Raw genomic sequence first — 14,925 nt, 5'->3', positions numbered from 1 at the left:
ATCTGACTAAAACAGCATGAAACTTCTTAAGCTTGACTCAAACTAGAATACCAAAATATATTATAGTTCCTTGGGAAGTCGTATCTGTAAAAACTATTTTTTGGTTTGGAAGTATATAGTACTTCCTGAAGCCTTGGTATTAAATTAAAAATTCAAATACTTTAAATACTTTTTCCTTATAATCTTGTTTTATTTTTATTTGATTTTTTAAAATAAGGAACAACTTCATTTACATTATAAATAAAAGGTTTAAAGTAAAAAGGTAAAATGCTAATCTAGCTCCTATCCGATTTACTGAACATTGTTGAATAATATTTCTTAGTTTCCAGACTTTTTTGTTGTTGTTCAGTAATTCATGTTTTGAAGAAAATGTTCTTAAAAGTCAGTCTCAAAGAATTTTAAGATATTAGCTATTTGGGGCACCAAAAAAAAAAAATTATGCAAATAACAGGGAGAAAAATAAATATAATTGGTGGACACATTAAACAAATCTCACCCAAGAAACATTAGAAATAGGATACAGTTCTAATCTAAAGGCACAGGAATGTCAAATGATGAATAATACTAAATCGGTCTTAAAAGTGACAGAAGGAAATGTATTCACCTAAGTGTCAAATTTGAACCAACAGAATGGGATTTGACTTCAAAAACTTTCTTTTGACTTGCTGCTTTGCAAGCAATATCAATGGCTTGTGAAACAAAACTTTCTAAGGATTAAGAATGAATGATTCTGAATCTGCTTAATGTTGGTTTAATTCCTCTTGTATGGAGGAACAGCCAGGATTGTTTGGAATCTCCTGCAAAAGTAAAAATGGTTCACGTTTCTAAGGGGCTTCTGGTTTTTAAAAAGTACTGTCTCTATCCTATAAGGTTGAAGATATAAGTATTATTCCCAGTGAAAAGATTCAGAAACAGTAACTCAGAAAGATTAAGTGACCAAACCACAAATCTAAGAAGTTATCAGTGTTAAGAATCTCAGAAATGAGCAATCATCATAATTAGCTAATGGTCTCTGCTTTTTATGAACTGATTGTTTTTGGAAGAGAATGCCACAAATACTCTGGATTAAGAGAAAGCTAATGCTTGATTGTGTATATATGTTCATCACTGTGTCTTTGTAATAAAGCTGGCCTTTTTCTATCACTACCTGATAGAACCCCAATACCTAAAAAGTTTGTTGTTGTTTTTTAACCTGGGCTTGTGATTTTGTAGGTATAAAGAATTCTCTCTAGAGAAATGTCTACACCCATACATATCCAGAACAATTCTTCAAATTAAAGTCTTAAAGAGTAGCCTGATGTACTGATAAGTTATACAAATGTGTCCCAGAGTCCCAAGGCTCCTTATGACATGTGTATATGTCAAAGCTGAGACCTGAAGCCCATTCTTAATCCACTATACAATGCTACTTTAATGCTTGAAGTTATCTTAAGAAAAGCAAAAAGAAAGGAAACACTGGTACTAGTCCCATCCAAAAGGTAGCATAGGCAATCATATAAGATTGTATTAAAATTACTAAATTATCCCTTTGAAAAACTGAGTAAAGCTACTAGACACTGGCTATTTAGGCACTTGATACAACTTGAAGTAGTGCTCTGTTTCAGGTTAGCCCAATGGCTGCTTATATAATGTCAAAGATAACTCACATGAACTTTTGATACTTGTGAGTCATTCCACAGAAAAAGACCTAATTGGCTGTTAAAATTTTAAAACAATCAAAACCACAGCTGAGAGAGACAAAAACCACAACAAACCTTGAAATCCTGAGGAGGAAAAACCTCAACAGAACTATTCTTGTTGATGCCCATAATACAAATGCTAGACAAAAAAATTAGTGTACCTTTCTAGACGAAAGCAGCATGATATAATAAAAAACACCCTGGATTCAATCTAACAAAACAGGAAAAGTTACCTCAAGATTACAGCTTTTGGTCCAAATGTTTCATCATCAATAATATAAAAAAGTTCGGTCACAGCTGTTCATAGCAATAATGTATATAATTAGGGGAAAAATTGGGAAGAATCCCAATGTTTAATAGAGAAAAAATTAAAACTATGATAGCTAAATATAATGGAAAACTGTAATATTATACAAATAACTGTAAGGAACACAAAGAAAAAAAGTAGAATCGGAAGAATGAACATTCTCCATTGTGATGAGAGTCTGGCACTAGAGAAAAAGTGCCAGACTGAAGAGTATATGAAATTGATCACCTCGATAGGGGAGGGGCCCCAGGAAGTGGATTTCCTGAAGGGAGAAAAGCTTTGGCTGAGAGAACAGTGAGGGTCTCTCTATCTTGAGACATCGAAGAGAGAAGGTGGATAAAGACTTTCTCTTGAGGGTTATCCACTTTTCCTGCTGGTGACTGGAAATCTTTTCCCCCAACACTTCCCAATTGAAGGGACTTTCTGAAGAGAAACCTGAGCAGACTTTACCTCAGCTCCTGTTGCCCAGGGGTGAGGCTGCCAAAGCCCGAGTTCCCCCCCAACTGAAAGGAGGGAGGGGAAAGGGTTTAGATAAGAAACAGGGACCCCTTCTCCCCACTTTCCTTTTCCCATTCTTCCCCGCCCATTATTCCTTTTGTATTACCTGAGTGAGTTAACATTAAAAGTTATCTGTTCCCCAAGCTGAGTGTGAGTGAACAGATCAAGGGGAGACCAGAGTAGTAGAGGGAGGACAAGAGGGACAAGAGCGAATTGGAGAGAGCAGCTTTAGCTAAGGAGGGAAGGCAGAAGGGGGAAAATCTTCACACACACACCCCCTCTTTATACTTCAGGGTACAAGCCCTTCCCTGTAGACTACATCCCTTCTTTTTTTAAAACATTTTTTCCTTAAAAACACCATGACCCCAGAAGAGGAAAAGGTGAATGAGAATAAATAGTAAAGGAATTTTATAACTTAATGGGAAATGATTGAAAAATGATACTTTATAACTCAAAAGTAATTAATTTAAATTTATTAAGCAAGTTAAATTGGCTGTTGGTTATGGAAGTGATTCAATGTTAAACTATTAACAAAAACTTTTGTTTTTTAATGAAAAAGCACTGGACTAGATATTGCAATCTAATAAAATCCCCTAGATAACAGTTACGTCAAGTTCTATCTGCCACTATCTCATAATGGGAAATCAGGAGGGACGGTTAACATAGGATCAGGAAAGGGATATAAGTAGTCATCTAATCCAATCCCATTATGGATGACAGAACTGGGAACAGATAAAGAAAGAGAAAGGTGGCACAATTACAAGACAGAAGGAGATGTGACTGGTTAATTCAAGTAAAAAAGACTTGAGGATTTTAGGGAACTACAAGTTAGTAAAATGGCAGGCAAAAATCAACTGATATGATCTTATTCTAATCCTCCAAGTCCATGTTTCAGAAATTCATATATTCCCTCCAACAATGCAGATTGTATCAAATACAAGACTATTCCCTCTCCAAACTGGCACCTACTCCATTACTGTGTAACTCAAATGATCTACCCATAAAGACTCCATCACTGGGAGGTGGGGAAGAGCTTCCTTAAATTCTCATGATGTTGCTTGGTTAACATTGTGGAATGCAGGCTAGACAACCATATGACCAGATTATCTTTCTTTTTATACATTCCTTCAAAGGCACCTATTAAAAGGTCACTGACATTTCCCAAAGACAACTCTACTCTCCCTTCCTACAATCCTTTTAAACCCTTTTATAACCCATGGAAGATAAGGTATTCAGGTTTCAATAAAAAATTTAATATACAGAACAAGAAGTCATAGTTCTAGTGTACTTTGCTTTAGACCAGATATGGAAGATTATATCTAATTCTAGCCAACACATTTTTTAAAAGGCAATGACAAGAGGGCAGCTGGGTAGTTCAGTGGATCAAGAGCCAGGCCTAGAGATGGGAAATCCTAGGTTCAAATCTGGCCTTAGACACTTCCCAGCTGTGTGGCCCTGGACAAGTCACTTAACCCCCATTGCCTAGCCCTTACCACTCTTCTGCCTTGGAGCCAATACATAGTATTGATTCCAAGATGGAAGGTAAGGGTTTAAAAAAAAAAAAGAGGCAATCACAAACTAGAATATAACTAGCATAGGGTAACCAGGAGACTAAGGGGATGTAAAAATGTGCCACAGGAGAATTGGTTGAAGGTATAGGAGATGTTTGTTCAGAAGGAAAATAGAGGTGGTTATAATAGCTTTCTTCAAGCTGTCATGTGGAAAATAAAAAAAGATTTGTTTTACTTGGTCTACATTAGGTGAGAAATAGATCTGCGAGATTATCCCCCCCTCTTATGTCTCACCACTTCCAGTTCTTCCAATAACCAATTCTAGCACTAAAGAATTCATAGTTCTTGGAGAGAAGGAGGGGCATAAAATAGGAATGAAGTGGTAGGCAATGCCAGGCAGAAAGATGTAACAGAAAACACTGTATTGGGCTTGGGGAAGGGTAATTTTATTTTGTAGAACTCAAGTATATTATTTTTTTAACTATCTCAGTCTATAAGCTCATACTGAGTTTTCGATACAGTTTAAACACCCCAAGTCTTTTCCACAGGAGATCTCCTCCCACCTACTAAGCATATATCCCCAGAGTGTATAATTACTGATAGATTATATAAACTATTATTCTAGTAATTATGTGCCTAATAAAACTTACACACAAAACAATTTTAAAGGATGAGACCTAGAAGAAATATTATTTCCTACCCAGCTGATCTGGATGTCATGATCCCTATTCAACTGGATAAATTTAGTTCTAAATCTCACCTCCTCAGATAATTTCTGATTTCAGCTCAGGACTTCATTATGCCCCATAAGTCAGGTCTCCCCTTCTCCCTTCTTTCAGCTTTTTAAATGTTCAGTCTCCCCCATTAAACTGCCAGTTCCTTGAAGGTAGGGATGGCCTATGCCTTTCTTAGCACAATGCCAGGCTCATTGTAGGCCCTTAAATGTTTATCTCTAACTCTTTTTGATACTAGAATCATAAGGAACCACTGGAGTTTACTGAAGAAAGTAATCATATGGTCAGTCTTGCCAAAATCTAAAACTGACAGCCCCCTTCTATCCCCATATTGAGCTTTTAGAGCACTGCTTTCATTTGGCTTCCTTTCTAATTGTTTGACCACTTCTTACTACCCCTGTCCCTTGAAGGTGGGTGACTCCTATGAGTTCTGTCCTGAGCCAACTCTAATACACTTCTATCAACTCCCATGTGGTTAATCATCCTCTTTACAGAGATAACTCCTAAACTTAAATATCCAACTCTAATTTCTCTCCTGAATGTCCATTCCTTGTCAATTGTTTTCTGGACATTTCCATCTGGATATTCCATGGGCATCAATGAGTTTTACTTTGGTCATGATGAGTTTGTCTTCTAAACTTGATTCTTCTAATTTCCTTATTTATCCCAGCAGGTCATCATTTTTCTAGGCATTCATATTTGTATCTTAAGTCATCTTCAATTCTATTCACTTCCCCTCCCTGTTAAAAAAAAGTTGCCAGGTTTTTCTTATGAAAGCTGAATTGAAATCTCTTCAATCTTCTTTTCTATTTTTTGACCACCGTCTTGGTTCAGGCCTTTATCAAACTACAATAGCTTCCTAATGAATCTTTCAATTAGTCCAACTGGTCTTTTTTCCCTAGCTGTCCTCCCACATAGCTGCCAAAGTATGTAGAGGTCTGATCCTATCACCTTTCTACTCAAGAATCCTCTTCAGAATCCCTATTGCTTCTCAGAAATACAAACTTAAAAGTGACATTTAAATCCTCCTAGTCTGATTCTAGCCTACTCATCTGGATTTAATTTATATTTATATTTAATTTAATAATACTTGTTTTATTACACACACCGTGACCTAGCCAAACCAGACTACTTGCTATACCCCAGACTCAGAATTCTATCTCTCATTTGCTTGTCTTTTCAAAAAGGTTGTTCCACTTGACTAGAATATAATCCCTCTTCACCTCTACCTCTTGTCACTTCAAAGTTCCGTTTAGCTGCCATTTCCAATTGGAAGCGTTCTATGAAGCCCCCCACCCCAACCTTTAGCTGTTAGTATTCATAACTCCCTATAGTTATACTATTCTTAATTATGTGTATAAATGGTGCATCATCCCAGCAGAATTTAAGACAGAAGAGGAAAATAGGCAGAAAAAAGAGGAAACAGAAACATGGAACAAAACATGGGGAGAAAAGCTTACCTTTTACTCAGTGGCAGAAAAGGATGTCAGAAATACAGTTAAAGAAAAGGAAAAGCATAAAGATTGGGAAAATGTAGAAGACAAGAGTGGTAAAAAGTTTGACCATGTGTTAGTCCTTAAGATTTCCTTGGATGGATAAAAGTGAAAGAAAAAATTACTATGTGTGAATTTATCTTAATGACAGATACTTCAACTAAAGAGGAGGAAGGTTAACATTATTTCAGTAAAAAAAGAGAATAAAGTAATGGGGGGAAATTTTTTTTAAATTCTTATCTTCTGCCTTGTAACCAATACTAAGTAATGGTTCCAAGAAGATCATCAGTAAGGGCTAGGCAATGGGGATTAGGTGACTTGTCTTGGGTCACACATCTAGAAGTATTGAGGCTATATTTGAACCCAGGACCTCCCATCTCTAGGCCCAGCTCTATCCACTAAACCACGTAACTGCCCCAAGTAGTAGAGAAATTTAAAGCATTTAAACTTTCCTAAGCAAGTAGTTTAAAGGCAGCAAGAAGATGGTTTTGACCCATCTATAAATAGTGTCCATTAATACTTCCTCCTTGGTCTTTTTAATTTATGTACTGAATTGCTGTTTATCGTTCAGTTATTTTAGTCATGTATGACTTTTTATAACCACATTTTTGAGGGCAAAGGGCAGAGAAATTGGAGTAGTTTGCTTATGAGGAAACTTGGGAAAACAGGATTAAGTGATCTGCCCATGGTCACACAGCTAGTGTCTGAGGCCAGATCTGAACTCATGAAGATGATTCCTTATTCCAAGCTCAGTGCTCTATTCACTGTGCCACCTTGCTGCCCCAAATACTGAATAGGATACAATATTGAAACTTGTTATACCTTATATGGACCAATTAATCTTCTTTTTATGTCCAGTCTATAGCCTCTGGATTGTTCAGCATCACCCATGTCAGTCACACGTAACCGGAGGATTTCATAAACTCGCCTAGCATGTTGCTAAAAAATTAAATAAAAGAAAAGGCAGTAAAAATTCCTTTAAATTCTTGACACTTATTCAAAAGACAACAAAAAGTAACACATGTCTTTAAGGATTTATCATCTAATTTTAAAAATTAATTCTGCTCTTAAAGAAACTTCATCTTTCTTCTTCCATTTCAGTTCTAACAAAGTCATATTAGAATGGAAACAATATGAAAAGTTAGAATTAGGTAGTTAATGCTTTAAGCAAACCAAAACAACCAAAAACACTTCCAACTTCATGTAAACAAAATTAAAGTACTTGAAAAGTTGTGGTTTATATACCAGGTGCTTATTACAAATAATTCTTTTCATTAAAGCACACCCCTCCTGACTTCAATTTTTGACACTATGTTCAGGGACTTATTTAAAAGCAATAAAAATGAGCTAAAAAAAAAAAGGCATTCACAATGGAGTGCCAAGTTATTCTTAACTATTGAGATTTTGTTCTCCCCTCATTTTGCTATCATTTTTTTAAAATGTAGGATTTTTAGGCAATGAAATAAATGTCTAGCTCCTAGGACAGTCCAGAATATTTTTGTACAAATTATAATAGTGTTTCCTAGGAAGTATACTACATTGCAGACTATAATTCTTATAAGTTATGTTGGGTATAAAATGACCAGTGTATGTTTCAAAGTAGAATCAGAACATTCTCCTTGACAAGATAACATTCCTCAAGGTAATGCCACACAACTGCCCCCATCCCAAGTCTACTGCTATAAATGCTTTCAATAGTTTTTCACTTTAAATAGCTGAAAAAAATGGTCAATTTATTTTGAAAATGACATTAAAAATTACCAAAATTTTAAAAAGAAAACTACTTGATGGTATTATTTTCCACTACCAAAATGTTTAGGATCATTTTTGATAAAGGGAAATACTTTCTCTTTAAAAATTAACACAGTAAGGGGGCAGCTGGGTGGCTCAGGGGATTGAGAGCCAGGCCTAGAGACAGGAGGTCCTAGGTTCAAATTTGACCTCAGACTCTTCCCAGCTGTGTGACCCTGGGCAAGTCACTTGACCCCCATTGCCTAGCCCTTACCATTCTTCTGCCTTGGAGCCAATACACAGTATTGACTCCAAGACGGAAGGAAAGGGTTTAAAAAAAAAATTAACACAGTAAATATCTATATATGTAACAAGGCTTTTCAGTTACTCTCATTTTGTGGTCAATTATGCTGGCAATGATGGAATAGAAGGCCAACCAATTTGGAGGAAAATCCTTTGTAATGTCTAGGAAGCAAGTCCTGAACTATTAAGAGGAAAGAATGTTTTATATAACTAGCCCAATTTAGGCTTCAGTTTATTAATAAGGATTTATTTAACAACAGATCATTTTGGACAATGATAGCAAAAAAAGGAATATGTTACTAAAAATGCTGTAAGAATCCATATTAAGTAAAATACCAGTATTTACTGAATGCCAGCTTCCTTTCTAACACTATTAAAATTCCTTATTGTCAAACTTAACATATTATAGCACATCTAATTCCTCTTCTCTAGTCCCATATTTCACCTAACTTTCTAGGTTCTCCTGAATTATTCTGGAAGCTCCATCTTGCCAAAGATCTTTCTTGCTTAATTTCAACAGATGAACAATATGTGCCTCTTCTCAATGTGTATATAAGCAGAACCATTTTTCTTCTTTGTTTGGTTACTTTACTTAAGGGTCTTGACAGGACCAATCCAGTTAATAAGCTAACACCTCTATATAGACTGAAAAGCAGAGTCTAAAGACCAGGAGCAAAATTTCTAGTTAACTGGTTGTATCTGACCAATCTTTCCAACTAAAATGTCCTTGTGTCATAAGCTAATAAAAAATTTTAAAATTAAAAAAAAAAATCCAGAAATGCTAAGCTTCTCAAATCTGCAAAATGAAAATAACTAATAAAATGTCTAATTGAATTACCCATTATCAATATATTTGTCATTGGAAAAAAAACCTAATCACATTCAACTATTCTCTCACATTAATTATGGACTCCAAAAGATTCAGAAAATTGAAAATACATTAGAGGTGCAACTATTAAGTTAGATATTTGTATTTGTATATTTTAATGCAAATCTGTAATAAATTATCCCTTATTTTCTTACGCAGTAATTGCCTTCTCAGATCCTTAACAGCTAATTCTTCATTCCTTCCAATGCCAAGATCCTTTAAATAGTTAAACACTGAATTAAAAAGGGTTTTAATTTTCTAAGTTTGTGTACTCAAAGGTTTCTAGACTGTTTTATGGTGTATTCCCTACCCCCCCACCCTCAGTCATACAAAATGGGAAATTCACTGATTGATATCTGATCAACAAGATTCCTAAAAAAAAGTTTTCTTCTATAGGACAAAAATCAACACTTTAAAACAAGGATGAAAGGAAGAAAAAAAAACAAAACCTAGCTAGTTCCCATGCTACATCATCATTGTTCATTTCTACACTAATTTATTCATTCCTAAAATGTTAACTTTGCTTTCATATTGATGAAGACTAAAAATTATTCTCATTAAAGTGTCAAGCCTAAACCAAATTTAAATAAGTTAGCTATTTTAAAACAGAAGAAAAATAATTAGGAAATCATGGGGACAAAAATAAAAAAATTTTTGAGCATGGTCTTACATGCATTTCTTAAATATTTGCATGCTTCTATGAATGATAAAGGCATGACACCATTATGCTTTATGAACTAGTATTCATAACCACTGCCATAAGGAAAGTGTGTGAAGGCTATGTTGTTGCTTTTGGATTTTTCTGGACAATGACCATGTTGGTACTGGGTAGAATTTAAATGATCTTTTTCTTTAGTAGTTTAGAAAGTAATTGTGAGGTATATCAGTATCTCTTGAAAGGGACAAAGAATTTTGAAGTACATATTTTAAAGTACAAAGGAGCTTTCTAGTTTTTGCTCCAAAATCCTTCACATAAAATGCTGTACTACATTAACAGAATCTCTTAGAACACTCTTCCTCACTTTTCATAGCTGTATGCAATACTGAAAAGTGGTTTACACTATAATTGCTGAAGTATGGGCCAGTTTCTGACAACAATGCCGTGATCAAATGTTATATATTTCAATGTTTTGTTATATATTTATCATTACTTAAATACAAAATATTTTGTTATAAAACTCAAAACTATTTTGTCTGTTATTATTTAAAATACCTTATTTATTTTGAGCTTCTGTTGTGCCTCTGTCACCATATCTTGACTGAATCCTTGCATTAACTTGTCTGGTGAAAAGCAAGGCAGATCTTGGCAAAGCTTCACAAGTACAAAATCTCTTAGTTTCACATAGTTTTCAGATGGATCTTCAGCTAAGGAAATAAAGTAAAATACGGCAATACAAGCATTCAAAATCATTTCTTTTTATTTTGAAAGATGAGTACATAGTTTAGTTTAAAGGTTCATAAGAATATATAAAGGGCATAGTGTAACTTTTAAAAATCCTTCTTACAAACTACAACTGTGCTTAAGCAGCAAAATTTCCCATCTAAGCCAAATATTAAAAATGAAATCTTTACAAATCTATGTAATACTTATGGACCTAAGTTTTAGTCTTTTAAAATACTCCCTTATGTCACACTGCTGTCACAAGCAGTCTTGATTTTCATACTCAATAGACTAAAAACATAAAAGTCACACCACCAAACAGAAAGACATAGAACAGTCATTTCAGAGGCTCACTAATACATGCCAAGTTAAGTCAATTTAAAATTCTCTAATGCATGTAGGAAGAAAATTGGTTTACTTTTGTTTGATCTCATACTGCAGATCTACTTCTGACTACATTTACAATACAAAAACTATCAGAAAAATTATCAAATTAAAAAAAACGAACTGTTCTATTCAGCATAGGAAAACAATTTTTTAAAGATGACAAAGTAATGACATAATAGCACAGGAAAAATTGTATTATATTGGAATGTGAGTATTGACCACATGGAAAACATATTTCCTCCAGTTTGGTGGCTAGCACACATCTGGCATTCAGCTTAATAATATATTCACATCAAAAATTTTCTATGCTAAAAGAATATAACATGAAAATCTTCAAATTTTCTTTCCAACACAAATATCTAACGCATCAAAATATTAACTCTATATCTCTAATTCACATAATTACTGATTCATATATTATTAGTTACACCTTCCTAGTATTCTGCAAACTAGCAATGTAAACACTGAAACTTTCTGTATCACTCCACCTCCTTCTCTTTACCCAAACTAATAAAGGCCCACAAACTATTCATCCCATCAATGTTGTTTATTTATCATACTTAGCACTATTTTAAAGAAATATTTTACTTTTTTGTTTCTTAGTTCTAAAGAACAGAATGAAAGGTATTTTTCAAATGTGCTGCTATAATCAGCACTCATGTCTAAAATATTTTTCTATTAGTCAAACTAAAGTCTTGTGAGTCTGAACCAATAGTCAAAGAAAAAGGATAGAATTCTGATCATGTAATCAGATGCTAGAAAACAACTTATGTCAACATACTATTTGTCACCAGCATTTGAGGTTTTTATTTTTTACTTTATTTATTTTATTTTATTTATACTACCATAAAAACTTTTAAAGGTATAGGAATTGGGGCTCTAAATTAGGGAGGGAATAAAAACAAATAGCAATTTCAGCAGAAGTTGCCTTGAGTGTCAAGTTAATTACTTGAACTTCAACATCAAGTTATGCAAATTCTAAGAGTTTATAAAAAACCATGTATATGTATATAACATGTATAGCCAAAGAAAATTACTAAAAGGCATATATACTTAAATGCTTGGGTTTCCTTCTTTTTTTTTGTGCTTCACTTATAATGATATGCTTTTTAATCATTCCCTTTAAGTTTTACATTTCTTTTACTTGAATCTAGATACTAGAGCACTTATTCTAATATCACCTTCCAGCTCACATTCTTTTTTGCCATATTTACTGACAAGATATCATCTACCACCTTCAAAGAACTATAAAGATCTGTGATGCTTGAAATTCTAAAAAGTTTTTTATTCTTAATCCTGTCTCTCCTCCCTCTACATGCTACCACTTCTGGATTTCAGGGAGTACACAGTTCCTTTAAGGTCATCTGTGTAATAAGTGTTTGTAGACTGCCTGCTTTAGAAGATAGTGGACAAGGACCATATGATGTTAATTTAAACTTTTAGAGGAGTTGATAAAAGAAGATCTGAAACATAGGCATGCAGTAAGTTATCTCGAGAAAAAGAGAATTCAAATTCCATTACAGGCATGATGAATATAGCAAAGTCAAAGGCAGTATCAGAAACAAAAGTGACTTAAAACATTTTTCAGCATTTCTCAAAGGAACATTTCAAAACTGTCAAGATAAGTCTTTTTTTATTTTCTTACAGGAAATAAACATGAAAGAATGCTATGGCCAAGCACAGAAAACCCATTAGTAAAGCAGCCTGGTTCATGAAAGTGAAATGAGGCTGTCAGCTAGTCTATAGGCAACAATTAGCAGCTAAAAGAAAATTTGCATTTGCTCACCATGGATTCAATCCACTAACAACTAAGCCTTTCCCATAAATACACCAATGAACTCTAATGAAGAATGATAACTTCAGATAGGAAATAAATAACTACCAAAATATTTGCTCCAAATGAGGGGGGTAGGGGGAAGGAAAGTTTTTCTAAGATTGCTTGCATATGCTATATATCTTATTTTAAAATGTAAATACTGACTCAAGACCCAGCCGTATCAACATCAAATATTTTGTCTATTGCCAGTGAAGTTCTAAAAACTCAAATGGAAAAAAGCAAATTAAGACTAAATGAAACAAACTTAAAAAGTGTATTTATCCAAAAGGAAATCTGATGTAAGAACAACTAATAATAATTCAATAGGTGTCTCATAATAACATGGACCATGTCTAAAATATTTGTATTAATCAAAATTATAAACGTCAAAACTAAAAAGTATGTCATATTCTCTACTTCAATTTTCATACAATTGAAAGGTCACCTTAAATTATGCAAATAATCACTACCATTTAGCTTAAAATAAGCCCTCATGGGCTGTTTATATTTCAAATATGGCTCAAAAAGGGCCATACTGCCTCTCAAATTTTCAAAAATTCTATAACTAAGGGTGAAAGTGTTAGCCTTAGTGAATTTGCAGTACCTCCTGACCCCAACAATTTGGCATGTCTCCTTTTATCAATTGCTTTAGTGCCAAAGAGATAAGCAATATATTAATAATGAAACGTGCTAAAATACAGATTTTTCCAAGGTTCATCAGGATATGCATTAGAGGACAGGGTCAAAGTTTGAATTTTTACAAGTTAAAAACTATAACACTTAACAATATAAGTGCTCAGTTATAATAAAAAAAAAAGCCTCTTCTTAATGAAATAAGAGATAGGAAAATGATATATTAGAAAGGGGAAACAAGATGAAAGCACAAATTAACCAAGCATAAAAAATTTAAATGTAGTATTCTAAAATGCTCTAAAATAAGTTCTTGAACAATAAGGGATTTCTAAAGGACAAATATATTTACATGATGTTAACTTTTATTCTCACATCAAATTTTATTCCTATCACCAATTTACATTTCAAAATTAGAAAAGACACAACCAATCATTTCATAGAAGTATTTCTATCTCTAAAAATGCCTGCCTAACTCTAGAGGTATAGTGGATATTCATCAAAAGAGAATATGTAAATATATATCCTTAAAATAAAGATACTACACTCTACAAAGTACTTTTATATTATTTTTATTCTAACATGGGTAATCAGATATAATGCAAAAAGTTATTTTCTAGAAAGAAGATAACCTTAAAGTCACTAAGAGCAAATTTTATTTAATATGACAATATAAAATTAGAACAGATCTTGACACAGATTGAGACCCAGAATCCTCTAGTGTTCAGCGAGATCTCTTTTTGGTGAGTCAAGCAGCTCAAAACTGCTTCAGATCAATTAAATCCAACCACCATAAGGAAATCAGAAGGATAGCTAACCATTTACAACTCAAATGCAGCAAATTATTATAGTTTATACATCAATTCTAGACTGAATTCTCACCTTGCAAACATATCTAACTTTCCAATTTTCATTAATTCTTTACCTGTGTTCTAATTTTGAATCCTATCTTAGCTACAATGACAGCAAGATAAAATGAGTATGTTTTCTTAAAGATCATTCAAAAATGGCAATTCTGAGTTTCTTTCAGATCAATTTTAAGTTAACTTACTTTATGTTAAAAGTAAGTTCATCTTATATGCTAAGGCTTTCCTGAAAATAAAATCCTAGAACACAATTACAAAAATGAAAGGGTTTGACTTAATTTTCATAGTTCCTCTTAGTTGTAAAATCTATTGTCCTCTATTTGTGAAAATGAACAGTTAATGGCCATGGCCAAGTAATTCATCACTTAGTGAGCAGCATCTAGAAAATAATTTCTTTGGCAAGAACTTCATAAACTGCAGAAAAAAAGTGTAAAGTTGCATCATTTTACTTTTGGTTAATTTACTCATATTCCTTCAATCTGTTCTTGCTCTTTAGTATTCATATAGTAATAGTGCTTGAATAGAAGAATCCAACAGATGAAATCACAGATTAAAGTCAAATATTTCTTTCATTACCTCTGTTAGTCATAGTATTCTGTGGATAACTAATAGATTGATGTTCATATCATAAAGTAGCACTACAGTTCTCTCATTCTACTCTTTTTCTTCTGAGGTGACTTTATATTTTCCTCAAATTTGTAACATGAAGAAAGGGAAATGA

The 14,925-nt window shown here is 33.5% G+C and overlaps 1 protein-coding gene across 1 annotated transcript in view; it reads right to left on the bottom strand.

Moving 5' to 3' along the window:
• HAT1 (histone acetyltransferase 1) overlaps window positions 1–14,925 on the bottom strand; it is an 86,152-nt gene that overhangs the window by 6,185 nt on the left and 65,042 nt on the right. The window contains exons 9-10 of the mRNA XM_007494368.3: window positions 10,338–10,489; window positions 7,045–7,161 (exon numbers count right to left, since the gene is read on the bottom strand). Of these exons, the coding sequence (XP_007494430.1) occupies window positions 7,045–7,161; window positions 10,338–10,489 (269 nt within the window). The remainder of the gene's footprint in view (window positions 1–7,044; window positions 7,162–10,337; window positions 10,490–14,925) is intronic.

This window comes from Monodelphis domestica, chromosome 4 (assembly GCF_027887165.1).
Source record: "Monodelphis domestica isolate mMonDom1 chromosome 4, mMonDom1.pri, whole genome shotgun sequence".
Taxonomy (NCBI): Eukaryota; Metazoa; Chordata; class Mammalia; order Didelphimorphia; family Didelphidae; genus Monodelphis; species Monodelphis domestica.
The sequence above is the reverse complement of the archived record's forward strand: the minus strand, read 5'-3'. Positions and strand labels throughout refer to the sequence as shown.